At 44.4% G+C, this 27266-nt stretch overlaps 1 protein-coding gene across 1 annotated transcript in view; it reads right to left on the bottom strand.

The window, feature by feature from the left end:
• LOC311211808 (uncharacterized protein C1orf21) overlaps window positions 1–27266 on the bottom strand; it is a 105642-nt gene that overhangs the window by 49345 nt on the left and 29031 nt on the right. The window contains exon 2 of the mRNA XM_084290752.1: window positions 17010–17215. Within this exon, the coding sequence (XP_084146878.1) occupies window positions 17010–17103 (94 nt within the window). The 5' untranslated portion in view covers window positions 17104–17215. The remainder of the gene's footprint in view (window positions 1–17009; window positions 17216–27266) is intronic.

Below are 27266 nucleotides of genomic sequence, written 5' to 3'. Positions count from 1 at the left end.
TGAGGAATACCGAATGCTGCTTCTGCACAAAGCAGATGTGGCTGCTAGGGTTATTTTGGGGGGAGAGAAAAAGGGGACCAAGGCAAACAATCAGAAAAGCAGACCACTCCCTGTGTGCAGGAAGGACATTTGCCCTGAAGCAAGGCAAGACAGGGGCCACTCCTTACTAAGCTTTTTTGAGCAGTTCCTTCTACAGCCCCACTTCATGATGCTTCATGGAATATCAGCTCCCTCAAGGGCAGAAACCACCTTCAAACCTGCTTGAAAAAAAACTGCTTGAAACTACAAGGGAAAACTTCTGCGAATTCCCTTCTGCTTTATCAGACTATCCTTTTCCAGGCCCCAATCATGACTGCTTTCAACACATTCCTCCTGGGCCAACAAGTTTGACAGTAGCACAGTTCCATTAACTCAAATGACTTCATCTAGATTTTTGCTTGTGTAAAAGCACAAAAAACTTCACTGCCATATCAACCCACCCTTCATTATAATGCTGTCAGGAGTTCCTAGTGCTGCAAACTGCTTGCACCTCTTGATCCTTTTGTTATCTCTGTGCTCTGACACGAACAGCATAGGCTGACTCCTGCCTGGGGAGAACATGATGTCCTGCCGCCCGTGATGCTGGTGCTTGTACCTTGGGTTTTCTGGTTTCTTTTCTCCCCTGATCTAATAGAGTGACAGCTAATGATGAAGCCATAATTTAGCTCCCTTGTTTCCATCAGGCTAATTTTCGAATTCAGTACACGACTTGCAAAGAGAAACATTGCTGTATGCCGAACACGTGCAGCTGAACCAAGAAACCATAGAATCATAGAACATCCTGAGTTGGAAGGGACCCATAAGGATCACCTCTACTGGGTTTATCATGGCAAGGTTTTTGTAGCAGGGGGCCATAGGGGTGGCTTCTGTGAGAAGGATCTAGAAGCTGCCCCATGTTTGGGAAGGGCCCCACTGCTGACCAGAGCCGAGCCAATAAGCGATGTTGTTTTGCGCCTCCGTGAGAGCATATTTAAGACAGGGAAAAAAACGCTGCGCCACACAGCAGCTGGGAGAGTGAGAGGAGTGAGGAACAGCCTTGTAGGCGCCAAGGTCAGTGAAGAAGGAGGGGGAAAGGTGTTCCAGGTGCTGGAGCATAAGTCCCCTGCAGCCTGTGGTGAGGACCATGGTGAAGCAGGCTGTCCCCCTGCAGCCCATGGAGTACCACAGTGGAGCAGGGTTCCACGCTGCGGCCCGTGGAGGAGACCACAGTAGAGCAGGTGGACCTGCACCAATGGAGGCTGCCACCTGTGGAAGACCCCTGCCGGAGCAGATTCTGGGCCGGACCTGTAGCCCATGGAGAGGAGACCACACAGGAGCAGGTGACCTGGCAGGAGCTGCTGCCCATGGGGGACCCAGGTTGGAGCAGTTTGCTCCTGAGGGATGGACCCCGTGCTACGGACCCATATCTGGAGCAGTTCTGGAAGAGCTGCTGCCTGTGGGAAGCCCACGCCAGATCAGTTCATCAAGGACTGCATCCCATGGGAGGTACCCCTTAGCACATTGGATGAGAGTGACCAAGAAGGAGCGGCAGAGAAGAAGTGCTGTAGACTGACCATAACCCCATTCCCCCGTTCCCCTGCACCGCTCGGGGGGAGGAGGTGGAAGAGGGTGAATGGGGGGGGGGAAGGTGCTTTTGGTTTCTTTCCTTTGTTTCTCACTTCTCTAGCTTGTTAGTAATAAGCAATAAATCTTACTGTCTCCCTATGCCGAGTCTGTTTTGCCCGTTACAATAATTACTGCATGATCTCCTTGTCCTTCCTCATCTCAACCTTTGAGCTCTTTTCATTGTATTTTCTCCCTGTTCCTCTTTGAGGAGGTTGTGGTGGAGCTCGGCTGCCCGTTCAAGCAGAACCACCACATCACCAAGTCCAACTCCTGGCACCACACAGGTCTACCCAAAATTTTTCACCATGTGACTAAGTGCACAGTCCAATCGCTTCTTAAATTCAGACAGGCTTGGTGCAGTGACTGCGTCCCTGGGGAGCCTGTTCCGGTGTGCAACAACTCTCTCAGTGAAGACCCTCTTCCTGATGTCTAGCTTGAACCTCCCTTGCCTCAGCTTGACACCATTCCCGCGGGTCCTGTCACTGGTCACTAAAGAGAAGAGATCGGCGCCTGCCCCTCCACTCCTCCTCGTGAGGAAGCTGCAGGCCGCAATGAGGTCTCCCCTCAGCCTCCTCTTCTCCAGGCTGAACAGGCCAAGTGACCGCAGCCCCTCCTCATGTGTCTTCCCCTGTAGGCCCTTCGCCATCTTTGTAGCCCTTCTCTGGACACTCTCCAGCAGTTTCACATCCTTTTTTACTGTGGTGTTGTGGTGGTTTTACTCAGGTGGGCAGCTGAGCTCCACCACAACCGCTCTCTCACTCCCCCTCTTCAAGAGGAAGGGGGAGAAAATACAACACAGAGAACTCAAGGTTTGAGATGAGAAAGGTTTAATTAAAGAGAAAGGGAATAGGGAGAAAAAGAAACAAAAGAAACAGTAAGTCCGCATGGAAGCACAGAGAGAGGGGGGAAAAAAAATTATTCTCTACTTCCCATCAACGAGCGATGTTCGGCCACGTCCTGGGAAGCAGGGCCTCAGAACGCGTAGTGGTTGTTCAGGAGGAACAGCCCCTCCCCCATGAGAGCCCCCCCTTTTATTGCTGAGTGTGACATCAGGTGTTATGGAATATCCCTTTGGTTGGTTTAGGTCAGCTGCCCTGGCAATGTCCCCTCCCCATCACTTGCCCACCCCCAGCCTGCTGGCTCCTGGGGGCTTGGAAGGAGTCCTGACGTTGTGCCAGCACTACATGTATGCAGCAAGAGACATAACACCTGAGTGATATCAGTGCTGTTCCAGCTACAAGTGCAGAGCACAGCACTGTGTGGGCTGCTACAGGGAAAAGGTGACTCCAGCTCAGACAGACCCAACACAGGTGTCCATAACTGCACACAGTACTCGAGGTGAGGCCGCACCAGCGCAGAGCAGAGCGGGACAATCACTTCCCTCGACTGACTAGTGATACTGTGCTTGATGCACCCTAGCATACAGTAGGCTCTCCTGGCTGCCAGGGCACACTGCTGGCTCATATTCAGCTTATCAACCACAAGCCCCAGATCCCTCTCTGCGGGGCTGCTCTCCAGTGTCTCGTCCCCCAGTCTGTACATATAGCCAGGGTTGCCCTGTCCCAGGTGCAGGACCTGGCACTTGCTCTTGTTAAGCTTCATGTGGTTGGTGATCGCCCAGCTCTCCAATCTGTCCAGGATTCTCTTCAAGGGCTTTCCACCCTCAACAGAGTTCACAACTTCTCCAAGGAATTCATCACTTGTTTTTTTTTCTACCACTTCGGTTTCTTCTTGGCCAAAAAGCTCCTAGGCTTACTCTCTATTTGGACTAACACGCAATCCAAGTACTATAAACATCTACAGTGGTATGCATAACTTTCTATCACATCATGCATAAAGGATCGTGCTAAGCAATCTTTTACCAAGGGCACTGGCCCACTGCAGTGCCTCATGCCAGCTAGGTCTCTGTCACCAGCAGGTCAGACAAGAACTTTGGCAGGGAAAAAAATAATATATATATGCATTGGTATGCAAGCAATTGAGTTTTTTTTGTGAGAAGTAATGCAATCTCAATATTAACATCCCATGGAAGACAAGTGCCAACCACCCATGATCTGCATGGCTGGCCTCCATGCATGTCAGTCATCCGCCCCACATTCACAGGATGAGAGGGACGACAATCAGCGGTCAGGGTATGACAAACTGCTCTAGCTCAGCCTTCCTCCATGCTCCTCAGGGTTAACTCTCCTTACACCACAGACCGCTAGCTCAAAAGTATCTTTTGCTGCTTCACAGGGCTGCTGGGAAAATGCACAGACAAGAAGACGACAGTGAGTACTCCAAAACTAGGTGAAAACCAAGTCCTGGGGACAAGTGATCTCGAGGAGGGGGGGGGGGGGGGGGGTGGCCAGGGGAGGATAAGACATCTGAACATCTCCTGGACCCTGTGGAGGAAAGAAACACTGCTTCTGCTCTGCTTCATGAAGGCTCCCAGGTGCAAATGTCAGAGATGCTCCTGACCAGTTCCCCCAGAGAGACAAACAACTTCCAGAAGCCAGCTCCCTGCATCTTTTTAACAATTTCTAGGACATATTTTTTTCTAGGAAGCTAAACTTGCACAAACGGCCAACAGCAGAACTTGTCCAATTACCAAACAAGCAATTTCCAGTCTTTAATTACACAATCTCCAAATCTTTTAAATACCCATTTCAGTTTTAGATCTGAGGAAGCTCTATACATACGATGGCATTGAATAAACAGCCATGTGATAATATAATTAAAGATTTTCATGCACTTGAGCATAATTAAACAGCCAAAAAACAGCTCTGATGTTCTGCATGCATAACTATCTAGCAGCTATGCAGTTTTTGTATGCTTAAACTGTACAACTCATATATATATATATACATACATACATATATATATGTACATTCACACAGATTTTTGTTGGGTTGTTTGTTTTTGTTTTTATATTTAATTCATTTTAACATGATGCCAGATGCAAGGTTGTTCAAAGGAAACCATTTTTCAGGTGAAACAGATTATAACTATGGTGCTCTGCAGGAAGGATAAGCAGTAAATGCAATTATCTAGCCCACTAAAAAGATCAAATTGAGAAATGAAAGCAGAAGAGGAAACAAGAAGCGGAAAGATGTTAAAGGAACAGCCGTCTGGAAAACAAAGGGTTGGTGCCTTGAAAAACACCGCTATTCAGGTGAAATCAGTAGACAGGTTTTCAGACACAGGTTGCAACTTTCTGCTAGGGCACCACCAGACCACAGCCCTGTTGCTGCGCAGGGACAACCCAGAAAAGGTCTTGTGCATCTTATGGGAACTGAAAGTTCAGCAATTCACTTCCAATCACCCATTACATTTAAAAACCATAAATGGATTTGGTGGTTGGCAAGACCAAGTAAATTGTGTGGCCCTGCCCTGAAGAAAAAACTCTGCACCACTCATACTGCAGAAGATTAAGGAATTGGCTTCACTTTGAGAAGCCTCTCAGTTATGGAGCAGTGGAAGGGAGAGAAAAAAGGGAATATGAGTGGGCAACAAGTAAACTTTGCCTTGGAATATAACAAACTACAATACAAGAAGGGCTAAAACTTCCTACCATTATATTGAGACCCACAGCTCAGACGTACAGAGCACAGAGAAACCCTCGAATCTGTCAACAGGTTTTCCAGAGCACCTCTCATAGGAGGTTTTCAAAGCCCTTTGTGAACACTAAGCCAGGTGGGCACGGCCTTCATTTTGTAGGTGGAAAAAAAAAACAAAACAAACAAACAAACAAACAAAAAAAAAAAAAAAAAAACACTCTTGGTGATTAAACAACTCAGAGGTCACAGCAATTCAGAAACAAGGAGACATAACTGGGCAACTTCCACACATCACAAATTTAATTGTGCTACAGTAACTACTGTAAGCCTTGGGAAAGTTTCTGAGTTCACAATATACTTAGTGAGCAGCAATTCAACCATGAGACACAAGACAAGCAAACCTGTAGGTGGCAGTGACAAAACCTGTGTCTTGGAGGAGATGCAGATGCTGGACAGCAATGGAGGTACTGGCTCCTTACAGCCCTCCTGGAGTCTCCACTGTTGCATACCAAAAACCTTCCCTGAACTGAGTGGCCCCAAGACTTCCTTGAAAAAATAGGAATAAAACCATGCAAAATTACACATTTCCTGTCATTGCAAATACATGACAACGTGTCTTCAGTTTCCTTGTCAATAAAGTGTTGGTTTGTCTTTTCTTAAGAAGTAATGTCATTCCCAATCAGTCAGCTATTAAACGAGATTGTTGTCCCACAACGTATGGCTTAGAATCTATTTTCACATCTATCCTGGCTTAGAGCTTTCTTCTATTAATATTAGTCTATCGTATTCTCACAGCTCATGTACCTCAGAAAGAGTATTTGTAAATCCTCAGCTATTTAATTTTACAAATTGCATTATGGAAAGGCCAGAATGATTATACAAGACCAGCCACGTCCTGAAGATTCACGAGGAGCACCAATGTCTCCTCATGCTGGTACTTCTGTAAACCAAAAGGGGAGGGGGGACCAATGAAAACTGAATTTATAAAATACAGCACACATTTCCAGATGCAATAGATACAAAAGTTAATTACATTACTTTATTGCAGGCCACCTGATGAGCTACAAAATTAACCCGTCGCAGAGATTAATATTTTATCCTTGTTGCAGCATTCAGAGATAACAGATTATCTCTGAAAGATGTCCACTCTCCCCAGCAGCATCCACCTTGCAAGGTTTTATCCAAAGCCCCAAGAGCAGTCATGTACCACCACCCAAGGAGGTGCAACCTTCAACAGGTGATGACAACAAAGGGGCCACCCTAAGGAAGCTACAGCAGCACAAGGGACCAACTGTGCAGTCACAAGAGACATACAGTCCCACGGGCTTGTGTAACACCACATGTGCCAAGTCACAAATCAGCTCTCAGTTCTCCATAGCAAGCCACATGTGCTCTTCCGCACCACCTTGTGCTGTTACTCATCTCCTCCGTTGTCCTTACTGCCATCGCTTGCACGTAACCTGCTTTTGAGACTGGAAGCACTGGTCCCATTCGCTGCCCCACTGCCCGCTTCCTTGAAATCAAATTAAAGCTGCTACATGCCAATAATACATGAGCACATACATTTAGGGGATGCTGGAAGTGCAAATGATTGGGTGGGAAATAAAAAAAAAAGTGTAAGAAAAGGCAGTTTTTAAATAATAGCTAAAAAAAAATCAAAATAGGAAATGTGTGCTTAGAGTGCTCATATTAGTCAAACATTTTCATCCTAAAAATATCTCAAGATCCTCCCAATTCCTACAGTTAGAAATTCAATATATATTTGAAGTAAAAAAAAAAAAAAAAAAAAAAAAAAAAAAAAAAAAAAAAGATCAAATGCATGTAATTTCAATGAATACAACCATGAATACAGCTTAGGAGACTTTCACACAATAAACTAAAAAAACTTCCCCCAAGTAGCCCCTTGCAGAGCTCCCACTGGAAGAGTGGAAGGGAAATACAGAATTTAAGTGCACCCTAAACCCGATCCTTTTTGCCAGAGCCCTGCCTCGTACAAATGAGAACAAAAGACGCATGGCAGGGCATGCCAAAACCCACTGGTTTTGTTCGCTGACTGCTCACCAGACAGCAATCAGAACATTTCCCATGGTTTTTGGACAAAGGGGCCTCAGACCAGGATGATGTACTGGGTTACACGATTTATCTGAAATACCCAGGAGGGTTCACTGCTTTGGAGAATCACCCAGTGGAAAAACGTCTTCTCCTTCAGGAAGCAGATGCTTCACAGTAGTCTGAGCCCACCAGGCAATGCAAGATTTCGGCAGCTTCTGGAGAAACTAAATTTTCACAGCAACTAACCTGTGTCTGTGTATGCTGGAGTACACAAATATTCACCTATTCCTTATCTTTTTCTTGCATTTGGTAGTTATTTCTGTTAGTTGACACTCCTACTGTAAAATTAGGGTCTCAAGTTGCTGAAGTGCATACACATTCATGCAGCTTCACCAGGCCTGAGCCTTACCCGGAAAACTTGAGGATTTTCTCCCAGACTGGGGTTTTCCTGGACAAATTTCAGTCTTTGGTTTTTATTTTCTTTGTGGCCAAGAATTACAGTGCTTGGAAAATGACAAAAGGAAGGCTGCAAGAACAGTGGCCTTTTTACTGTGATTTTTCTCATTTCTACCTACTGGTAGGCAATAAATACTAAGAGTTTTGTCTTAAAAGATAAAGTAAAAAATAAGTTTGTCTGTAACAGAAAATAAAACGTTTTCCTTCTGCACCAAGGCTGCCAGAAAATGCATCGCAGGTTCTTCCTAGCAAATATTAAAGGTGAATGTATGTCCCTATTTATAGTACACTAATGCAATTGTGAAATGCATATGCCATACACTCTGTGTCTATTCAACTTTGACCACAGTCTTTGTGGAGCTAAACAGCTTGTGGGATGGGTCATTTCCAAGACTAAAACTCTGTCCATGTATCCACTGCTTGCAGAGCCTCACGGGCACTCCTTCAGGTGCTGTGACACTAGCATGCAGATTGCAGAAGGTGAAAGCTTACATTAAATTAAGAAGTGGGGAAGTTACGACCTGCCTGTGATTCATCCCTCCCTCAAAATGGGGATAACAACTGTTTCTCCACCTTTTGGTCATCTCCTCTCTTTATATAATAAATCCCTGCCAAAGGTGCCAGGCATGATTACGTGCGTGCCATACCAATGCCACGGGTACTCAGACTTCAGCCTGGAAACCCAGGCATTGCTGCAAAATAGGTAAGAAACAGTAACTGTACCAGAGAAGGTCTGCATAAAAAGTGTGATACAGCTTTAACCAGTCAGACAACCAGTCATGCCCAGTCCTGCCTGACCCCGGTGTCCCATCAAAACAGAAGTTACCTACCACCTCGTGCACAGCCCTGTAGGGTGGGGACAGGTTTCTTAACCCTTCCTGGAGGGGAACCCCACTGCTACCACTAATGTTGGGTTGCACAGGAATTACTGCACCTGCCCAAGGAATGCCTTCGACTACTGCCAATGTCTTCACTGAAGTGGTTTACAGCAGCAGAATGCAGTACAACTGAGTCATTTTCCAACAGCTGGGTATTTAAGGAGCTACTCTACTGTGACTTCTGAGCCAATTTTCATCACAGCTGGATGAGGGAAGCTAGAAGCTGAAAACCAACCCTGGTAGAAGTGGCAAGGTATCATCCTGGAGCCTACAGGACCCACTGCCTTGGATCTCACCCCTGAGGACCTCCAGACCAACACTGCTCCACTCACAAGCAAAAACAGAAGGGGAAGGTGTAGGAGGAGAGCTAGTTCAACCACACTCATCGTGTAAAGCTGTTCGATGCTGTCAGGGCCATAAGTGTGTTTAGGAGACCACGGCCAGCCTCCCCTAAAGACCTTGCTTGCACCTTCTGCCCTCAGATCTAAGAACATCATTTTTGGCTCAAGCTGTGGCCTTCAGTACTCGAGCGGTACACCTGTCTCCTGTCCTGCCTCTGCTTCTGTCTGCTGGAGGGACCTCAACCCCCCATCGGAGGTACCTTACCTCCTGGACAGACCCTAGCTTGTCCTCAGCCCTGTCTCCAGCCTTGCCTCCTGCTGCTCCTCACTGTGCTCCCCAGCTGGTCCCCAGCCCTGCTTCACTGCCTGGGACTGCCAACAAAACCTGCACCCAGCTCTGCACTGTGCACAAGCCCCACAGGACTTCACCCCACCAGTGAGGACACTGGGAGCACTGGGGTCACCCTCAACTCCCAGCTCATCAACCCTTGTTGGAGAAACCCAATGCTGCTCCCAGGGAGATGTTGGCCCATTACACCTTCCACGGAAGGCTCTTTATATACTCTTTACACATTTCTCTCTACCTGTACTAGCTGGAGCATGATGAAGAGCTTGTTTTGATGCTAGCCATTGTGGTACCCAAAGCCCAGAACTTCCTCCTCACGTTGCAAAACAGAGCCTATTACAAAAGGGCTATAAAGATGAGCCAGCTTTATTCACAAAAGAAGAAAACACAGAGATTGAATTGATGGGAAAAATGCTTTCTTTGCAAGTGCTGATTGCTAATAGGTCTCTAGAAAAAAACGATGGCAGGATTTGGTTTTGTATTGAAATTTTTTTTAAACCTTGTTGCTTCCTTGTAGAAATAAAATAGTAAATTATTCACTTGTTAAGGGTGTTGTCCTAGTTAAACAAATACACCATAAGTCTAGATAAATATGTTATTACATTTCCCACTGAAAGATTTTTTTGTTTTATTTTTCTCGCTCACTTCCTGAAACAGATGCGTTTAATACTGACCCATGTTTACTTAGATAAGAAACCAGACTGTCATGAAATCAGGCTAGAACATTGCAGATAAAAACAAAGTTGTTGTTAAACTAATAAATACAATTTTATTCAAAAGGGACACTCTACCTTACCACGTTTGGGATTTGTTCTTCAGCAACAGTTCTTTTAAAATTAATTAAAAAAAGAGTGAGGAAAACCAGAGTCCAGTGTAATGTGGAAGATGCTCACATACCGCGATGTAGCTCTGCCCTACAATGCAACACACTCAGTTCCTTTTCCTGGTCTTTTAAACATTTAAGCAAAAACTACTTCACAACACAAGCTGCTGAAATCACAAACAACATGAGAGCTACCCTTTCGGGAGCTCAGCTGGAATTTGCATTTATGCAATGAAAAACTCCTCCTTAAAAATGCACTGTGATATTTAAAGTTTTGCACCTCTGCCCCCTGAGACCAGGTTTTCAGAGAAAGTGCCACTCATCTCCATGCAGGGCAGAATTCAGCGCCACTGGAGTGAGCACCCGTGGTTGTACCAGATGTATTTGTTCATGTTTGAAAATGTCTTTAGAAGTTATTGTCTCAAAATACCGGCTTTGGTATTAGAACACTGCATGATGCTGGTCCCTTTATGTATAATCACTACTGTTCCTAAAACAAGTAAGGTGTGACACTGCAGAAGCATGGCAAGACAGACATATGAGCTGCAGCAATTACTCACTGAGTGCTCATCAGCTGATCAAGATAGTCAATAAAATAAACGCTGCCAGGCAGAGTGAGCTGAGGGTTTGTGTGAAGCCTAGTGCAGAAGGACCTCATGATCATGGCATGCATTCAGGGCGAAAATGACGGAAGTTATGTCCTTAAGCTACTTCTTTCTAGGCAGTTTCAGTTCAGTATGGGCGGCCACAATAAAAGACAGCTTGGCCAGAAAAAAAGAATCTCATTCTCATCTTTACCACTTATTTCTGACAGTCAAGGGAAAAAAAGAGGTAATAGGAAGGTATTATTCACTGAAAATGCTTTCAATACATTTTTCTTACTGCAGTTTTTATCTAAAAGCTTCACTACTTAAGAGCTTCCAATGTGTGGAAGACCATCTGCAGAACTGTATGCACAAGAGCTGGATGGAGAAAGACAGGCATGGGAAGTTATCTCTCATTATTTAAGGATATCTGAATAGTCTGCTGGGCTCACAGGCCAGCAAACAACAAGCGCCCCAAACAATCTGAGACTAAGCTTTGAATAAGATGATGCTTCTGGTCCTGCCAGTCAAGGAAAGAGCCTTCAAAGCAAACTCATCTCCACAGAAGTTCAGGCACAGGATTTTGGGGGGAAATTATGCATATTTAGGAAAGGTAGGTCCAGCCTCAAATTTCTCTTCCTGTATACAGTGGGTATGTTTTAAAAGTTTCAGTTATTTTATCACCTTTCAGCACTCCATTTAAACTTAATTATTAAGTCGGAGCTCTGCTGTATGCAGCAGTGGGCAGATGCCCACACGGATGAGACAGGGCAGACACGAAGGTGGAAACAAGCAAAGCAGAGGTTATCCGGAGTGCGACAAAGCTGTAAAACACACAGGTAGCAAGAAAAACTCATGATGACTTGAAAAAGTCTTTGGGTTTTAAACTGTGGCATAGGTGAACAAGAACCTAAGCAGAGATACCTGCTTCCCGCTCAGTTAGAGCAGCTCCAGAGCAGCACCTCTGGGTGGCTCAGATGAACTCCTCCATCTGGGGAGAGAAGGGAGCCCTCCCTGCCAGGGGGGTCTCTGCTTTCCTGACACTGCAGACTGGCTGCCACCATTCAGGGCAAATGTTCATCAATCAGTTTTTCAATCTCATTATCATACCTCAATGCTAAAGATTTCCTGTTCTTGCAATGTCCCTGTTGTTCTGAGATAAATTGGTTTAAATACTATTGTGCTTTGCATTCAGCTTTATTTAGACTGGCTTAGCAATTGGAGCTGCTGCTAGTAATATACATGTAAATCCTATCTGGCAATTGCAGCTCTGATATTACCAATTTGCCATAAGAGTTTTTCTCTTAGAAAAAAAAAACTCTTACAAGAAAAAAAAGTGTCCAGGAGCTCCATATAAACATCTGGATTAGAATCCCAGATTAATGAACAGATTCTAAAGTAGTTTTTACCACAACACATTACCAATTTTTTTCTTACACAAAAATTACGTCAATAATTACTGCTCCCCTAATGAACATCACATGATTTTTTTTTTTTTAAGGAGCAAATATAATCTAATCTAACAGAGATGTTACATTATTAAAACATATCCTGAAATCAACAACACTCAAAGCTCTATCATGACATTTTGTTCTTCACTGGTATTTACAGTATTACAGTTCTTACGTATTGCTCTGGAAATCATCTTTGAAGTAAAATGATGAAGATTTATTATTACTATCCTTATTAGAGGGATTTTAAAGTCATTAGAGACCAACAAGGCATAATAATCATATTATATTCAATCTTCTCTAGAACATCTCCTTAGATAGGCCTGCTAACTCAATTATTTAAATATACATTACAACAAAATGCAGGGTGCCTTCTACAGTTTGGGATGAAACAGAAATTTTAATGTTTTGTTTGCAGTAACCAGAATTTGTTCCTACAGAATCCATGGGTCTCATGGTGAGTTTCTTGGTTTTAAACATGAGGGATTCAAACAGACAGTGCACACCTGGCTCAATGTGTCTCCTCAATTGAAAAGAACATTAAAATCTGGGGAAGAAATAAGGCGCTAGAGCATAATCATAACCTGCAGTGACTTTCGGAAGTCCAAAAAAAGCTCTCACAGAAGTGTTGATCTCTCCAATAGTCATTAGACTTGGCTACAACCAACCACCAGCAGTAAAAAAAAGGAAAAAGCATTCAGAGGCTCTGAGGAAGAGCAAAAGCTGTGAACTGCACCACTCTGAGCAGCTCAGAAAGTGTTCCCTGGATCCAGTGTCACCTACAGTCAAGCAAAACCCACTGGCCAGGAAAAAATGAAAATCCAGACATAGTACACCTGATAACTGTCTCCTTTTCTTCTGCAGAAGGTTGGGTTAACCATAAAACAAACATTCCAACCCCTAAGGACAGCTTTGGAAACGTTAAGTGATCTTCAGACAGGCCACCTTTGGAGGGCTCAGAGGGAGGGCTCCAGAGCAAATACAAGGCTCACGGCGTGTAAGATGAGTGGCAACAAAAAGGCAGAGGGCAAAGCTGCAGCCTCACTGGCACTAGTAATGCCTGCAGGGCTTCTCTGCCTGCTTCTGCCCTGTAAGGAAGAGGAGAAAGTATGGAAGGACTGCAAGGATGTTCACAGCAAAGGAAGGCAAAACTGACGACAGTAACGATGCTCTTCGGGGAAGTTCTGTGATGTGAGGAGAGGACTGTTATCAAAGGCACAGAGGGCAAAAAGCTGCATAGCAGTTACTGATGTCCTTTCCACCCTTCCTTTCCCATGAAATCCTGTTCCATGACTTAGAGCTTACCTAAAATGAGAAGCCTGGAGACATCACCACGTACACAGTTCTGAGACTGCCTCAATGCCTTCTTTGGTTCAGACAATGAAGGATATTTCCCAGACTCTGCTACACGTACAACAGACCTTGTTCTCAGCAAGAATCCATCTTTAGCTACAGCCACACAGGTCTGCTCCACTTACCCCAGCAAACATCCTCATTCTAGCTACATCTCTTTTCCATCAGTAACAAGCTGCAACCTACTAACCCCAGGCTATGACTAACCCCCTTCTTCTCTGACCTCTGAAACTTCCATCATATCCAACCTTGGCAGCAAGGATGGTATGGAGCAGCCACACGCTTGGCATTGCTGTAGGCAGGCACCAGCAATTCTCATTTCCTACCTGAAAAACAGCTGCGATGGCAGTGATGGCTATCTCCTTCATCCCTTGGTAGGTAGGTCTTCTTGCTATCATGAAGCCACAGTTACAGCAGTGCAGCCAAGTGAAAAAGCTCTTGAGAACTAGAGGAGACAGAGCTCACAGAAGATCACAGGAACATCTGCTTGTCAGAGCACCCACTTGTGGAAAAGGATGGTGTGTGTAAAAGCTAGAAGTTATTCCAGCTTTGTGGCTCTTGCTTTCTTTCAACCATGCGTTACAAAAATCCTTAAGTGGCAAAAACACTCCCAGCAGCCTAAGGCAAAGGTACGAGCAGAACTAGTGAGAACCAAGTCAAGTATTTTCACCTCTCTCCTCATTCAAAACAACCTACTTAATGCAAAAGCAGGGTGGAAAACACAGTCCTTACTACTGATTCCTTTGGGAACTTGTCTGCAGATGATGTTCAAAGAAGAAAGAAGAGTGCCAGTTCCATCTCAGACGCGAGGCAAGCAGTGAGGGGCAACACATTGTACACCACGTCTTTCAGGTGAGGGAAGGTAGCACCAGCACCAAGGTGTTTTCTTTGAATCCCATCCTTGCTGTTCCAAGTGCTTCAGGATTTCTTCCAGTTACAAGTCCTCTGAGGCAAACTCCTACCACAAAACTACCTTTCTTAGCAACTGACTCTAATTAATTCCCTTTCTATTACCTTCTTGTTTCATCTGATTTCTCTGCCACTCACCTTGGTCTTGCTTAGTTCCACAGTTAAAATTCAATCCCTACAGGCTGTAGAGATGCTCTGCTCTTGGCCACTGGCTGGATGAGACACTTCTGTCACTTCCAAGCAGTAAGCAAGGAAACATTCAGTATGTCTTGGCACCTGGCAGTGGATGGGGAAAAGCATGATGGAAGTATTGCAGTGTTCTCTATCCTTTGTTGACTCTCTGCATCCACCCCTATATCTGGGAGCTTATTCTGCTACGCTCCATCATCCTAGCTGCAATTACCATTCAAATCCAGCACGACTACGCTCTCTCCTTGCAGGGAGTTGGTTGTGAGAGCCTTCTGACACAGCGCAGAGTGACTTCCTCCTTGATGACTTACAGAATAACTGCAGATACGTTACATAGAATTTAGGTCTCACGCCAGGAAAGTTTGATAGAAAATGAAGCAGGCAGAATACTCTGGGCTGTCAGACCTACCTTGTACCAAATAATGCAATCAGCCACTACAATTTACAGCACGGAAGAAGGGGGATTAGGAACAGTACTCTCTCGTTTGATAAATGTCTAGGCATTTGGCAAGTCCAGAAGACTGTTAACAAGGATGATAAATATAATCTTAAGGTGTAATTTTCTTGCCTCTATCTTCACATCAAAAATCCTGTTCAGGAACTACGCAAGGCATGCTACACATGAAACATGCCACTTCCAGCCAGGCATCTAAGCTTCCTGGCGATCATTTATAGGTCCCAAAAGGATAGCAGTAAAGCCAGGCACCTCCAGCTCACCTTTCTCATTCACCCAGTTCCTGAGCTGGAGCCTGTCCCTCAGCAGCAAGGAAGAAACGCACCTTCTGTGCCCATTCCAGCTGTCACTCAACAAATCAACAAGTCCCAGACACCAGTGGTAAGTAAACTCTGCTAAAAGAGGATCCGTCGCTCAACTGGATTTTTAACTATCACAAACAGCGTACCTGAACTAAAACACGTACCAGAAAATAGATGACTGCAGGTAGTATTTCTGATATTGGAAGATTTCTGTAAAATAGGGAATATTAACAGTCCTCAGAAGGATCCCAGAAAAGCTAAATGATACCACTGACACCAGTCCAGCTCTGCAAAGTGGCAATTCTTCAAAATCCCTTCAGTATTCTTGATCTTCTGCCTCCAGAAGTTACTTTAATTTTCTTGTCATTAAAGTTAGAATCTTTTGGCAGTTTAAAAATACTACTAAAAATGCGGAGACACGTATTGCCAAAACTGCTCCATTGCTAAACGTTAGCTAAAAGATCAACTCAAATTCCTTTCAGAAACTAAGAGAGCTTTTTGTTCATGACAGCACTTAAAGCCTGTTTTAAATAAAACTAATATACTGAACTCAGCTCCAAAACTGGCATCTTTCAGGCTCATGAAGAAGTACACGTGGGAAAATAACATGCAGTTTAGGCTTGAAGCTTCCTGAACAATTTGTTTCTTTTCAGAATAATACTTCGGGTATTCTTACTTTGGGATCAATTGCTGGGAGCCAGCCCCCAGAAAGGTTGAAAAAGTAAAATATCATTGCTTTTGAAATTAAGGGGAGGTATTTTTTGCTGCTAGATGTGTCATACCCACTTCTGCACAAACAATTGCTATAAAAAACACCAGAGAAGAGAAGTTTGGCATACTCAGTAGCAATGCACCTATTTTAAGAACAGTACCAAGTTGCTGTAGTCACAGTGAGGAGTTTTCAGATAAATATCTGGGCAGAACTAGAACTCTCATTTCTGAATAATCTTCCAGACAGTTCCTAATATTTTAAAAACTACATTACCATTTAGATCATTATCTAAAAACTACTGAGCCTGTATTGTCAGAATCTGGAGAAATAATCCTGCAGTTGGCCATACATTTTATCTACAGACAACTTTTCCTTTCCCGAAGCCTAAGTGCCTGTGATCAGACCCTGACTCGAGACCTCTGCCCACACAGTGCTGGGCAGTTTCCATGCCATGCTCCCAGCCTTGCAGTACCACCAACTCCTTTCCAGAAGGGTATTTCCAGTCTCACTGTACCTTCAACCCTTGTTTGCTACAGGATTCCAGCATTAGTGTTTTATTGCTTTACAGAACAATAGTACTAGGGAATTCTCTTTCTTACTAATTTTTTTTTTTTTTACTTTGTTTTTAGTAAATGAGTCAAGCATTTTGGCACCTAATGACAAATATATACACACAGACATATATATATAAACATAGGGGGGTTGTGCAATTGGCTGTCTTTGAACTATCCTAGTACTTGAGAAGTTAAAGACAGGGCAGTACTGTACGTCGTTCAGAAAGTTAATCTGCCGCTAAGGATTTCACCTCAACCTCTACTTCAGCTACCATGGCACTATCCCTAGAAGGGTCCAAGTGCATTATTATTGTGATGTAGTCTAACACTTCCCTTTCTATTTTGTGAAAGGTTAAGGCTCCCAAAAATACCTTCCAGACCATTTGTGATGTTGGAAAAAGGTAAAATCCCACACCACTTACCACCAAACACATCGCCGTTCTGATAGTTTTTCCCCTTCTGAGTTTCCTCTTCATTTTGAACAGTAGAAACATGCTTGGCTGACGCACAGCCCATAGCTTCATTCAGACAGCTCCAGCTGGACTGAACCACAAATCATGTCTAGAGACGCATGCTCATTGTTTTAAAAATAATCCACCTTCCTGCGTGGTTGTCAAGAGGCTTTTACCTAAAAGACAGCATAAGAGAGAAAAATATTGAACTACACGTATTGACAACGTGGAACCGCTAAATGCAGTGCTTCCAGAAAGCAAAATAACGGGGTTTGAGGAATACGAAAGCACAGGCTGTCTCCACTCTATTACATTTTTAAAATATATTCAGTAATACCTATCAGTACCGTATGGGTGGAGTCAATCCTGAAGTCCCTTCCAGCCCTTCTCTTTAACCTGGGGCTAGAAGAAAGCGAGCCACACACAGATATGTTTCCCACCCACCCATCTATTCCCACAGAGTGCTTTTCTTGTTTTCTTTTTTTTTTCTTTTTTTTTTTTTTTTTGAAAGAAGATGATAAGAAACTGGCAATATCTGCTTCTCCCACCCCTTTAAACAATCTACCCATTAAGCCGGATTCCTAAGAAAGTGTTTTGGTGATTAAGAGCTGCTAACTGCAATTGTTCAGAGAAAATAACCCCCTAAATCAATTAAAGATCTTATGTTAATAGATGTGAAAGAGGAGAGCCAGCTCTATTATCTTTTTCCTATGTGATCATTACTCTACCAGATCTGTAAAAGCTCTGCCTCTCAAAAAGGCAGCGATGCCCATTTTAAGACAGAATAACGCTCCCTAAAGAACCCAGATGTCACATAAAATAAAAGGGAGGAGAAAAAAAGCTAGCTTACAGCTGCCCTGACGCACCCAGTCCCTGTCCTCTGCAGCCCTCCACGCATTTGCTCTGTGTGACAGCATCCTTTTTTTCCACCCTTCCTCCCAGATACATGCCCTGAGCACAGCCTTCCCCTTCTCCCATCCTTCTCTCCTCCCTCAGCTCCCAGTGCTCAGCGGCACCCCGCTGCCATGCGTGGGAGGGAGTGAGCAGACCCTGAGCTGCCTTCCCTCCTCCAAGAAATATATGTATTGTTTTGCCCTATAAGGTTATGTATGTTTTTTCAGTGCAAACCTAGGTTTTGCAGGAGAGGCCAGGATTAGGCCAGGGAAGCTCTCTGCTTGCTCAAGCAGTGGCCGAGGCCCTTCTCCAAGCTGCCTGCAGTCTGCTTGGCAGGGGCACAGACAGAGCCGTGGCCCTGCTGAGAGCCAGCTAGTTCTCAGTACCGCTCCACGTGTCCGGGAGCAGGCTGTCAAACTGCACTGCCACGTGTGCCTCCTCTGTCTGTAAACCCCCGTGGTCCTGACATCCACCAGGGCGAGAAGCCGCTCAGCGACACAAAACACATGTACTGCATCACGTGGTGCTGGTTTTGGGGAGGGGATGTTTTGGGGGGGCTACACAAGCACCAAGCTTGCAGAAAATTAAAGGGTTCAAAGCAAGCTGCAGCACCGTGTAGACATCTCAGTTGCAGCAGGGATTATTCAACTCCAGGGCTTTGCCACTGCAAAAGGGCAGATAAGGGAAAACGATGAAAAATGTTAGAAAAGGGTTCACCTTAATCACTGATTAGTGCCCTGTGATGGCCCTGTCACCCACGACCAGTTGCTGCAGAAGGGAACAGGAGCAAAGCAGCGCAGAACAAGAACACCTCAGGCTAAAGCTCTTTGGGGAAGGAAGGAAAAACCATCCCCAGCCACATCTCCTGCGGTACCTTGGTAGCATGCACCAGCCTTCCTAAAAATATGGCCCCGTCGGAAGGCAGGCTGTGATGGAAGAGAAGCATCACAAATACGGGAACTAAACATTTTTATCCTTTGCATTAGCAGTGTCTGAAAAGAAATACACACAACTAACACTTGGATACTGGGCGGCAACTTCCGGTGCCAGTAAACAGGGCTAAGAAAGCTCTTCCGAAACGATCTCCCACACACATATCCAGGTGCATTGCTGGGACAAGCGTTAATACAGAGCAGCAAAATAGATGACACTGCAAAGAAAATCAGCATTAATTCTGCAGAAGGGAGAAAATCCGTGACGCTCCAGCTCTCTTCAGCCTTTCCTGTCCCAGCAGTGGCAAGGTTCAGGAATTGCTCCAAAATGAGGGGCTGGTCCTCATCCAGTGGGCTGCCTGCTGATCGTTTTGGCGATGCAGCACTTGAAACGGCAGTGGAATAACGTGTCCACGTGGCCTGCTCCCCCACTTCTTCTCAAATATAATTTTCCCTTTTGTCTTCCTAAACATTTTAGGGGCATACAGATTTCAGAATAAAAAGCGTAAGAAAACCTCCAACCATTTGCTACTCATGTTCACCACCCACCATCATTAATTATCAAGATTTGAGAGGCAATTTACAAGCTCTGATCTGCAAAACGCTAGTGAGAAAAACCTCTTCAACAGATCAAAAGTGTCTACACCACCCCCAAATAAAATGTGGCAGCTTTACTATTAACATCTTCGGTGCAGGTCAAGAGAAGATGGCTGTACCAGCTCTCAGATGCTGCATTTGGTCCCCCAAGTTTCATCTGAGTGCTTTCAAAAGGGGAGCTCGTTATTACGGTAGATATTGCCATTGGAAACCTTAAGCAATTCCCTGATATCAGATGGAGCACGTCCAGTGTTTTGCAGTAAATGAATGTTTATTCTTCTATTACCAGAGGTGTATTTGTTTTCTTTTTTTTTTTTTTTTTTCCACTGAGATAACCAATCTTTCATCTTCTTCATGTTGCAGATACATCTACAAGCTTCTTTCTGTGCTGACCACACAGGAAATTGGGTAAAAATTTCACAGAGCCAAAGAGATCAAAGCAATGAGCTTTCTGCACCTGTGAAAAAAAAAAAAAACCTAAGCTACACAAGAAAACCACCCTATCTTTTCCTGTAACACAGCGTAGTCCAGACAGAACCCAAGGATTTAACTTACTGCTCTTAATTATATGTACTTCTTATAAGAAATAGGTCTACTTGGCTTTCAAGTTATTTTTTCTAATCAAAGAGAGCAGCACCATCTTCTGAATTTGCATTCCACAAGGGTCATCGGAGGTTAGCACCACAGTCCCTCCACTACGATATCCTTCCTCTTCAGCTACCCTCACCCACCTGTGCCACAAACAATGGCTTTTTTTATTGTTTTTCAACTGCCAAAAGACATTTTTGAGCCAAAAAGAGAGAACTTTTGCCTTTGAAGTGCACCAATGGCCTAAGGGAATAAGGAGAAGAAAAAAAACCACACAGCTCTCTTCCTCCTTCTTCAAATTATTCAAGCCAGTATTGCTGGTGGATAGCAAAGCAATATTGAAAATTAAGCCATGAATTACTAAATGAGAGGGGTAAGGTTACAGGAGAACAAGGGTGGCAGATGCTGGAGCAACACCTTGCAGAGGCAGGAGGGGAAAAATAAAAGTCAGGAAAAAAGGAAGAGTGAGTAGTGATGCTCTGTTCCTTTGAGCACACGGCCACAAAGTACTCCTTCTGCCTGCTGATATTACTAGCCATGATATTAAACCTTTTCTCCCTTCCATGAACCGTTTGCCCCATGATGCAAAATTCCTGTGCTTATTCCTGCATTTTATTATCCAACTGGAAACATGCTGTTCTGGCCAGCTGGGCAAATGCAGTGGCAATCTTGATGAAGAGAAAAAGAATGAGTGCAGTGCTATAAAATTAATAATGCACAAGGAAGCAAAGAGAAAGCACACCATGTTTGTATAGCATTTTACTCGACCTGCACTAAAAATACCATCAACAAACTAACCAAACCCAGCCAGTCAGTCGGACGGAGGTGGAATTGACATCTGAAACACAATTTGCGTGCATCCTCCTTGCAAAGCCATGCTCAGCAGAACTGGTAGCTTAACCAGTCACATTGCAAAGGACAAACAAGAAGACTCTGATTTGACAGCTAAGAGATTGGGCAGAAAAGGCACATAAGCTCACTTACCTGGCTTTCCCTAGCAGGGAGGGCCTGGCTTGAATGAATGCTAATAATTAGCATTACCAGGTTATTATAAGAGAGACTTTGTCCCACTGAGGCTAATATTACCACTTCTGTGTGAAAAATTAGTGGTTTTTTTTTGTTTGTTTGTTTGTTTTTTTGTGTCTTTTTTTTTTTTTTTTTTTTTTGGGCAGTCAGCATTTCTCCAGTGCATAGTTTTGATGTATGAAAGCAACAAGTGTTTTCTGTACAGAACAGCTCTCGACAGCAGCATGGTACTTGTGGGAGTGTTTGCTCCCCATTCAGTCTCATAAGGGCAAAGAGTAGTAGTGAGCCCCTGGGATGAGATTTCATGCACAGTAAATTAGAAACGAGAAAGGAAAGGGGAATTGCATTTCAATCTTGCTCTGAATTCATACAGGGTGGGTTCAAGTGGCAGCAACTGGAAAAGACCTGCTACCCAGGAGCAAGTCACAGGACCTACAACTTTTGCTTTTTCTAGATAAAGTTAATTAATTTTTTCCTGTTATTTTTCAAAACCCCAAACACCTTAGGAGAAGCAACAGGAAGACTACCACCACCATTACAAAATGCAGTTCAAACATCTAAATAATTCTCCTAGAAAGAGGGGGAAAAAATAACACACAAAATATTGAAGACACATGAGACTTTGCAAGACTATGGGCTGGCAAAATCACGCAGGAGACAGTATGTTTCTGGTGAGAAAGCAAGCGTGTTGTACAGTGTATTTCACCTGTACAGCTGTTTCCTTTTCCACATGTGTCCCAGTGCTACAGCTCTCTTTACCGTAGTAGATGCTGTTACTCTCCCAGGATTTCCAAAGAATCAGGACTTTCATCCTACGTTCTTGTCCTTCACAGAAAACAAGCCCTTTTCATTAAAAGAAAGAGGACATGGAAATTAAGCTGCATTTCCCACTTCTCTGTGAGCAATTGCTACATCTGCTACAAAGACATTACAGAATCACAGTGGAGACCCTTCACAACAGAGAAAGCATTCAGGTATGGCGTTTTGCTATCAAACACATTTCAGAGCCTATTTCAGAGCTGGTGGGTTTCTGCAGTATCTCAGTCCATTACACAGTACTTCGTTCAGGTTACAGTCAGAGCTAACTGATTGAAAATCCAATACAACACAGCTTGAGGGACCTGATTAAAGGCAACAAGACCTTTTCCATTGACAGTTGATGGCCTGAGGTCACTTTCTAAAACTCAAGTTTCAGGGAAGAAAGGTTGTTTTGTAATTTACTTCCAAAGGGGTTTCAGAAACAGCCTGCTAGTGATCTCATTCCAGCTAAGCGCGCACGTGCAATGGGAGATACTAAGCAGGACGACGGAAAAAACAGCTTCAATTCTTATTACAGGAGTTTCCTGATATCTAAGCATCATCTCCACTGTAATGGGTAGGGTGCCCAAGTGCCTCTAAAGTATAAAGAAAACCAAGAATAAGCTCAGCTCTCCTATTTAATTTAATTTCTGTCTTCATGGCTTAAAAGCAAGATACGGTTTACTGAGCAAGATATAAGAGAAAGCCCTGAGGTATGGGAACTGTGATTTATGTGATGTTCTGTACACATCCAAGCACGGGTCTGAACATTATTTCACTTTTGAAAATTCCTCTTGCTTTGCCTAATTAAAAACAATTTAAAGATGCAACTATTACACCTCACCAATCAACCACATCATTTAGGATTAAACTTAAATAAAATGATACTATACCTGTAGCAGCAGCAGCAGCAACAAGAATGCTTGATTTGGAAAAAAAACTTGAGGGATAGTAACCACCCAGGGAAAAAGCCACTTTGCCCTCCTGAATTCCCCCTGCCCTCTTCCCATCAGTTGCTGGGGATGCACATCCAGCTGCACACATTGCTGACAAGCCTTGGTTAATGCTGCAGCGCTCTCCAGCACAATGTCAGAGGAATCTTGCCATTAACTGGTAATGGCAGATTTGTTACTTGTATGCATTCTTGCTTTAGATAAAAAAGTAGTTCCCATGGACCAGCATGCATTTTTTTAAGCACAAGGATTTCTGATTCAATTAGCTGTAACTGCACGCTTTCAGGGTCTTGCCCTCCTTTGGACCCCTTGATCTGTTGGTATCCTAACAGCTCCACAAGAAAAAGTCCCCTTGACTCAGTTAGCTGGTGTTCCAATTGGTGTTCAGTAACGGGGTGTTCCCTGAAAAATCCCCTAAAATGCATGTAAAATCATTAAGGCTAGAAGAGACCTTCAAGATCATCTGGTCCAACCATCACCCTACTACCAGTGTCACCTGCTAAGCCATGTCCCTAAGCACCACGTCCAACCTTTCCTTAAACACCCCCAGGGACGGTGACTCCACCACCTCCCTGGGCAACCCGTTCCAGCGCCTGACTGCTCTTTCTGAGAAGAAATGTCTCCTCATTGCCAACCTGAACCTCCCCTGGCACAACTTGAGGCCATTCCCTCTAGTCCTATCACTAGATAATTGCGAGAAGAGGCCGACCCCCAGCTCCCCACACCTTCCTTTCAGGTACTTGTAGAGAGCAATGAGGTCTCCCCCGAGCGTCCTCTTCCCCAGACTAAACAACCCCAGTTCCCTCAGCCGGTCCTCACAGGACTTGTGCTCCAGGCCCTTCTCTGGACACGTTCCAGGGCCTCGATGTCCTTCTTGTAGTGAGGGGCCAAAAGCTGAACACAGCACTCGAGGTGCGGCCTCACCAGAGCTGAGTACAGGGGGACGATCACCTCCCTGCTCCTGCTGGCTGCACTATTCCTGATACAAGCCAGGATGCCACTGGCCTTCTTGGCCACCTGGGCACACTGCTGGGCCATGTTCAGGCGAGCATCAACCAACACCCCCAGATCCTTTTCCTCTGCACAGCTTTCCAGCCACTCTGCCCCAGCTTGCATGTTATTCAGGTTGCTGGCAACCTACCCTGTACTTTGGTCTGATGTTATGTTCCTGCTAATGTGACTGCTTTAAATTTCCACGTATGGGCAGCTGTCTCCTACTCAGCGCTCCTGTGCCTTTATCCCTTCACCCCCAGCCTAGGGATCTATTTTACCTCAGAAAAATTGTGTTTCAAACAAATTCAATTCTTCCCATTTGAAATTTTAGGGAAAACACCACACATAATTTTCTACTTAGTCAGGTAAACATTCTCTAGATGTTGCTTGTACTTCCTTAAACCAAAGCCCATGCAGAATACTACTTACGGAGCAGTGCTGGCTACAGAGGAGGTTTAGGAACGACTGTGCCAGCATTTACACTTTGCCCATGAACGCCAGCTTGGCAAAACACCTGTAGCCCTGAGGAGAAGGGCAGCAAGGGCAAGGACACCATACCCCTTGGAGAAAGTCTGGTTTGGGTTGGGTGCTGTCGCCCAGCAGCTTCCAACTCCTAACGCACGTCTGCTCCCAGCCACTCACGTTGTCCCCTCTTTAATGGATGCTTGGTCCCAGCAGTGTGAGCAGAATGTCTGCCACTCCACCCTACCAGGACATCAAGGTCACATCACGCTGCGCCCAGACTCCTCTTTGCAATGGCTTGTTTTGGCTGAATTCAAAGCTATTTGCAGTCAATCCAATCAAAAGTTTTTAAAAGCAACCGATCTGGCTGCTGCTCTGAAACGCAGCCAGGCAGGATTTAGGATTAACCAGCAGCTGATGCACAGCTGGCCTGAAACCACTTCTGTGTAAGTGTTGCAACCCCTCCAGGTCAGCAGATCTTCAGGGAAGCATCAATGCATGCATATGCCATGGCAGTGACTCCTGCACGCACACAGCAGCAACTCTGCGATTTTGATTTTTAAATAAATTAATCACTGCTATTCACTACTGAAAACTAAAGCTGGAAATGACTCGAGGACCAAGACCCATTCAGAGGCATTTCGAGTAATGCTCCTGACCCCCTCCGCATGGCAGATGGAGCACAGTGCATCTAAGGAGGAGCAGCAGTAGCCGTCTGGCTGCGAGACCATGAAGTTTTCAAAGGCAGGGAGCTGAATTGCTGGCATGATTCCTGTAGTTGTGAAAGGTATATAACAGAGCATGAACAAATTAGAGGAAATAATCCTGAAAGCAAATGGCGAATGAAGTGTTCTCCCACGCCCCCTCACACTCACCCGGCCACACATTTGAGCTCTTAGAGTGATTTTTCTGCCAAACTTGTGTATGAATAGGAAGGAAAAAAAACAGCTGAAAACATTAGAGCCTCACAGGAGTTGAAGCAAGAAGAGAAAGTCATACAGACTGTACAACATCATACATTCTGCTGACCTGCAGGAGCAGAGAAGTGTGTAATAAATTATTGAACAAGGTTCCCTATACCATAAATGCAATCAGTAGGAACTGATGCGTAAGAGTTTTTTGTATGAATTGAGCTGTCAGAACAATACAGGACTGTAACGCTGGTGGATAACCCATGCCAAAATATTGCAGCGGGTTACACCTGAGGGCACTGAAGGTCTGCAGAGTGCCAGAAAGCACTCACCCAGGCAGAGAAAGTTGATGAGAAGAAAGGGCAAAGCAGTGCCTTCCGTTCACATCCAAGACATGGGGAAATCTCACCTGCTGCCCCTCTTTCTCCATCTCGACACCACAAAGACAACCCTGATTCAGGAATATTTTCTGATTTCTTCTGCCACCCTCCTGGCAGGCGTCCCTTCTCACGGGGCTATCTGGGCTCCTTTTCCTTTGGCCCGTACTGAGCTTTGCTTTCAATTCCTTTATTATACAAATGCTCAACTACTGCTCCTCTTCCAACTCAATGGCCAATGCATCAGGACCTGCAGGACATTAGTTATTATACACTGCAGCCACCATGAGGAACGTGTGCTCTCCACATGAGCCCCAAAGAACTTCTAACACTGCCTTAGCAGATGTCAACTTCACAAAAAGGATTTTGACTTAGTGTTGATACTGGTGCAGAAACTGCAGAAAACTGTTGCATTTAAACAGTGCTTGAACTCAAAAGCATAGCGTTGCTTTGGGATTATTTTGATATCCGCTCTAAAAGGGTGCTGTATAGCCCTACCCAAAGCTGTCTTACCTTCCTTAGGGACTCATCTCAAAGCATTTAGCCCTGGCAGCTTTACTATGTTGCAGAAGTCACGTCATGTTGGTTAAATTTCATTTATATCTTTGCTCATTTTTCCTTTTGTTGTTATTTCCCTCTTTATGCCCATAAAGGATTAAGGGCAATCACTCAGCAGGCTGATTCTCCTCCACCTTCACCGTGCCCAGCGGGTTTCAGTGCAGGACCACATTGTGGGGCCAGGCTCTGCAGCTCCCCACCACAGTGAAACTTCAAAGCAGTTGGAGCCAGCATTAAAATGTAGCCAACCAACAGCTGTAAAATGTTAAGCTCATTGGCCCTTTACTCCTCCACTTAGCTTTTTTTGCACATGAAAATAGCAGCTGCTTTCCTGGGAATAAATCCTGCAATATCATTATAGTCTTCCTCTCTCCCTTTTAGCTTCCTGGGTGAGAAGGATTTCTTTTTAAAATTAGAAAAAGAAACAAGTTTGTGAATTCTCACAGCAGGCAGGCTCTCTTAGATATGTTTTTATTATGTTAGGAAAGCAATTTTGAATCTAAATTCAAAATGCATTGAATTTGGATATTTTATTTTATAAGACAAGTGGCAGTGGTATGGGAGAAGGGTGGGGGGAGGGAATTCAAACTACTGCCCCCTGCTCCGCTGCTCCAACAGCGGATCGTGCACCTTCCTGACAAGCAAGCGAACATGGATGGTCATGGCTGAGCAAGGAGCTTGCAACTGGAAGTTAATTTGATGCCATGTGTAAGAAACACCATATAACTGAGTCTAGTTTCCTAGCGTGGCATTAACTTCTGGCAGATCCTGTCCTCAAAACAAGGGAATTGTAAATGCTGGCGTCATTTATAGTACCTGTAAATTATACAATGCCAGACAACCCATAAACAGTCTCATGACAATCAGCTTCAAGAGCTATGTGCACCAATCACCATAAAGTCTTCAGTCAGTGTTACTGTATTTTTCCATCACCACATTACATGCGTGTTCTGAGCAGCTGAATTGCAATAATGTAGGTGAGCACTTCCAATTGTTATTTTAAACAGACTAATTCAAAGTGCCTACTGCTGAAGTGTCATTAGGATAGACAACAGAAAACCCCAGAAGCTAACAAACAAGATTCTTCTCTTTTCACCTTGTTTATCTTCAATCATGCTTTTGATGATTAGGAAATTAT

Source organism: Netta rufina (assembly GCF_964035555.1).
Source record: "Netta rufina genome assembly, chromosome: 8".
Lineage (NCBI taxonomy): Eukaryota > Metazoa > Chordata > Aves > Anseriformes > Anatidae > Netta > Netta rufina.
The sequence above is the reverse complement of the archived record's forward strand: the minus strand, read 5'-3'. Positions and strand labels throughout refer to the sequence as shown.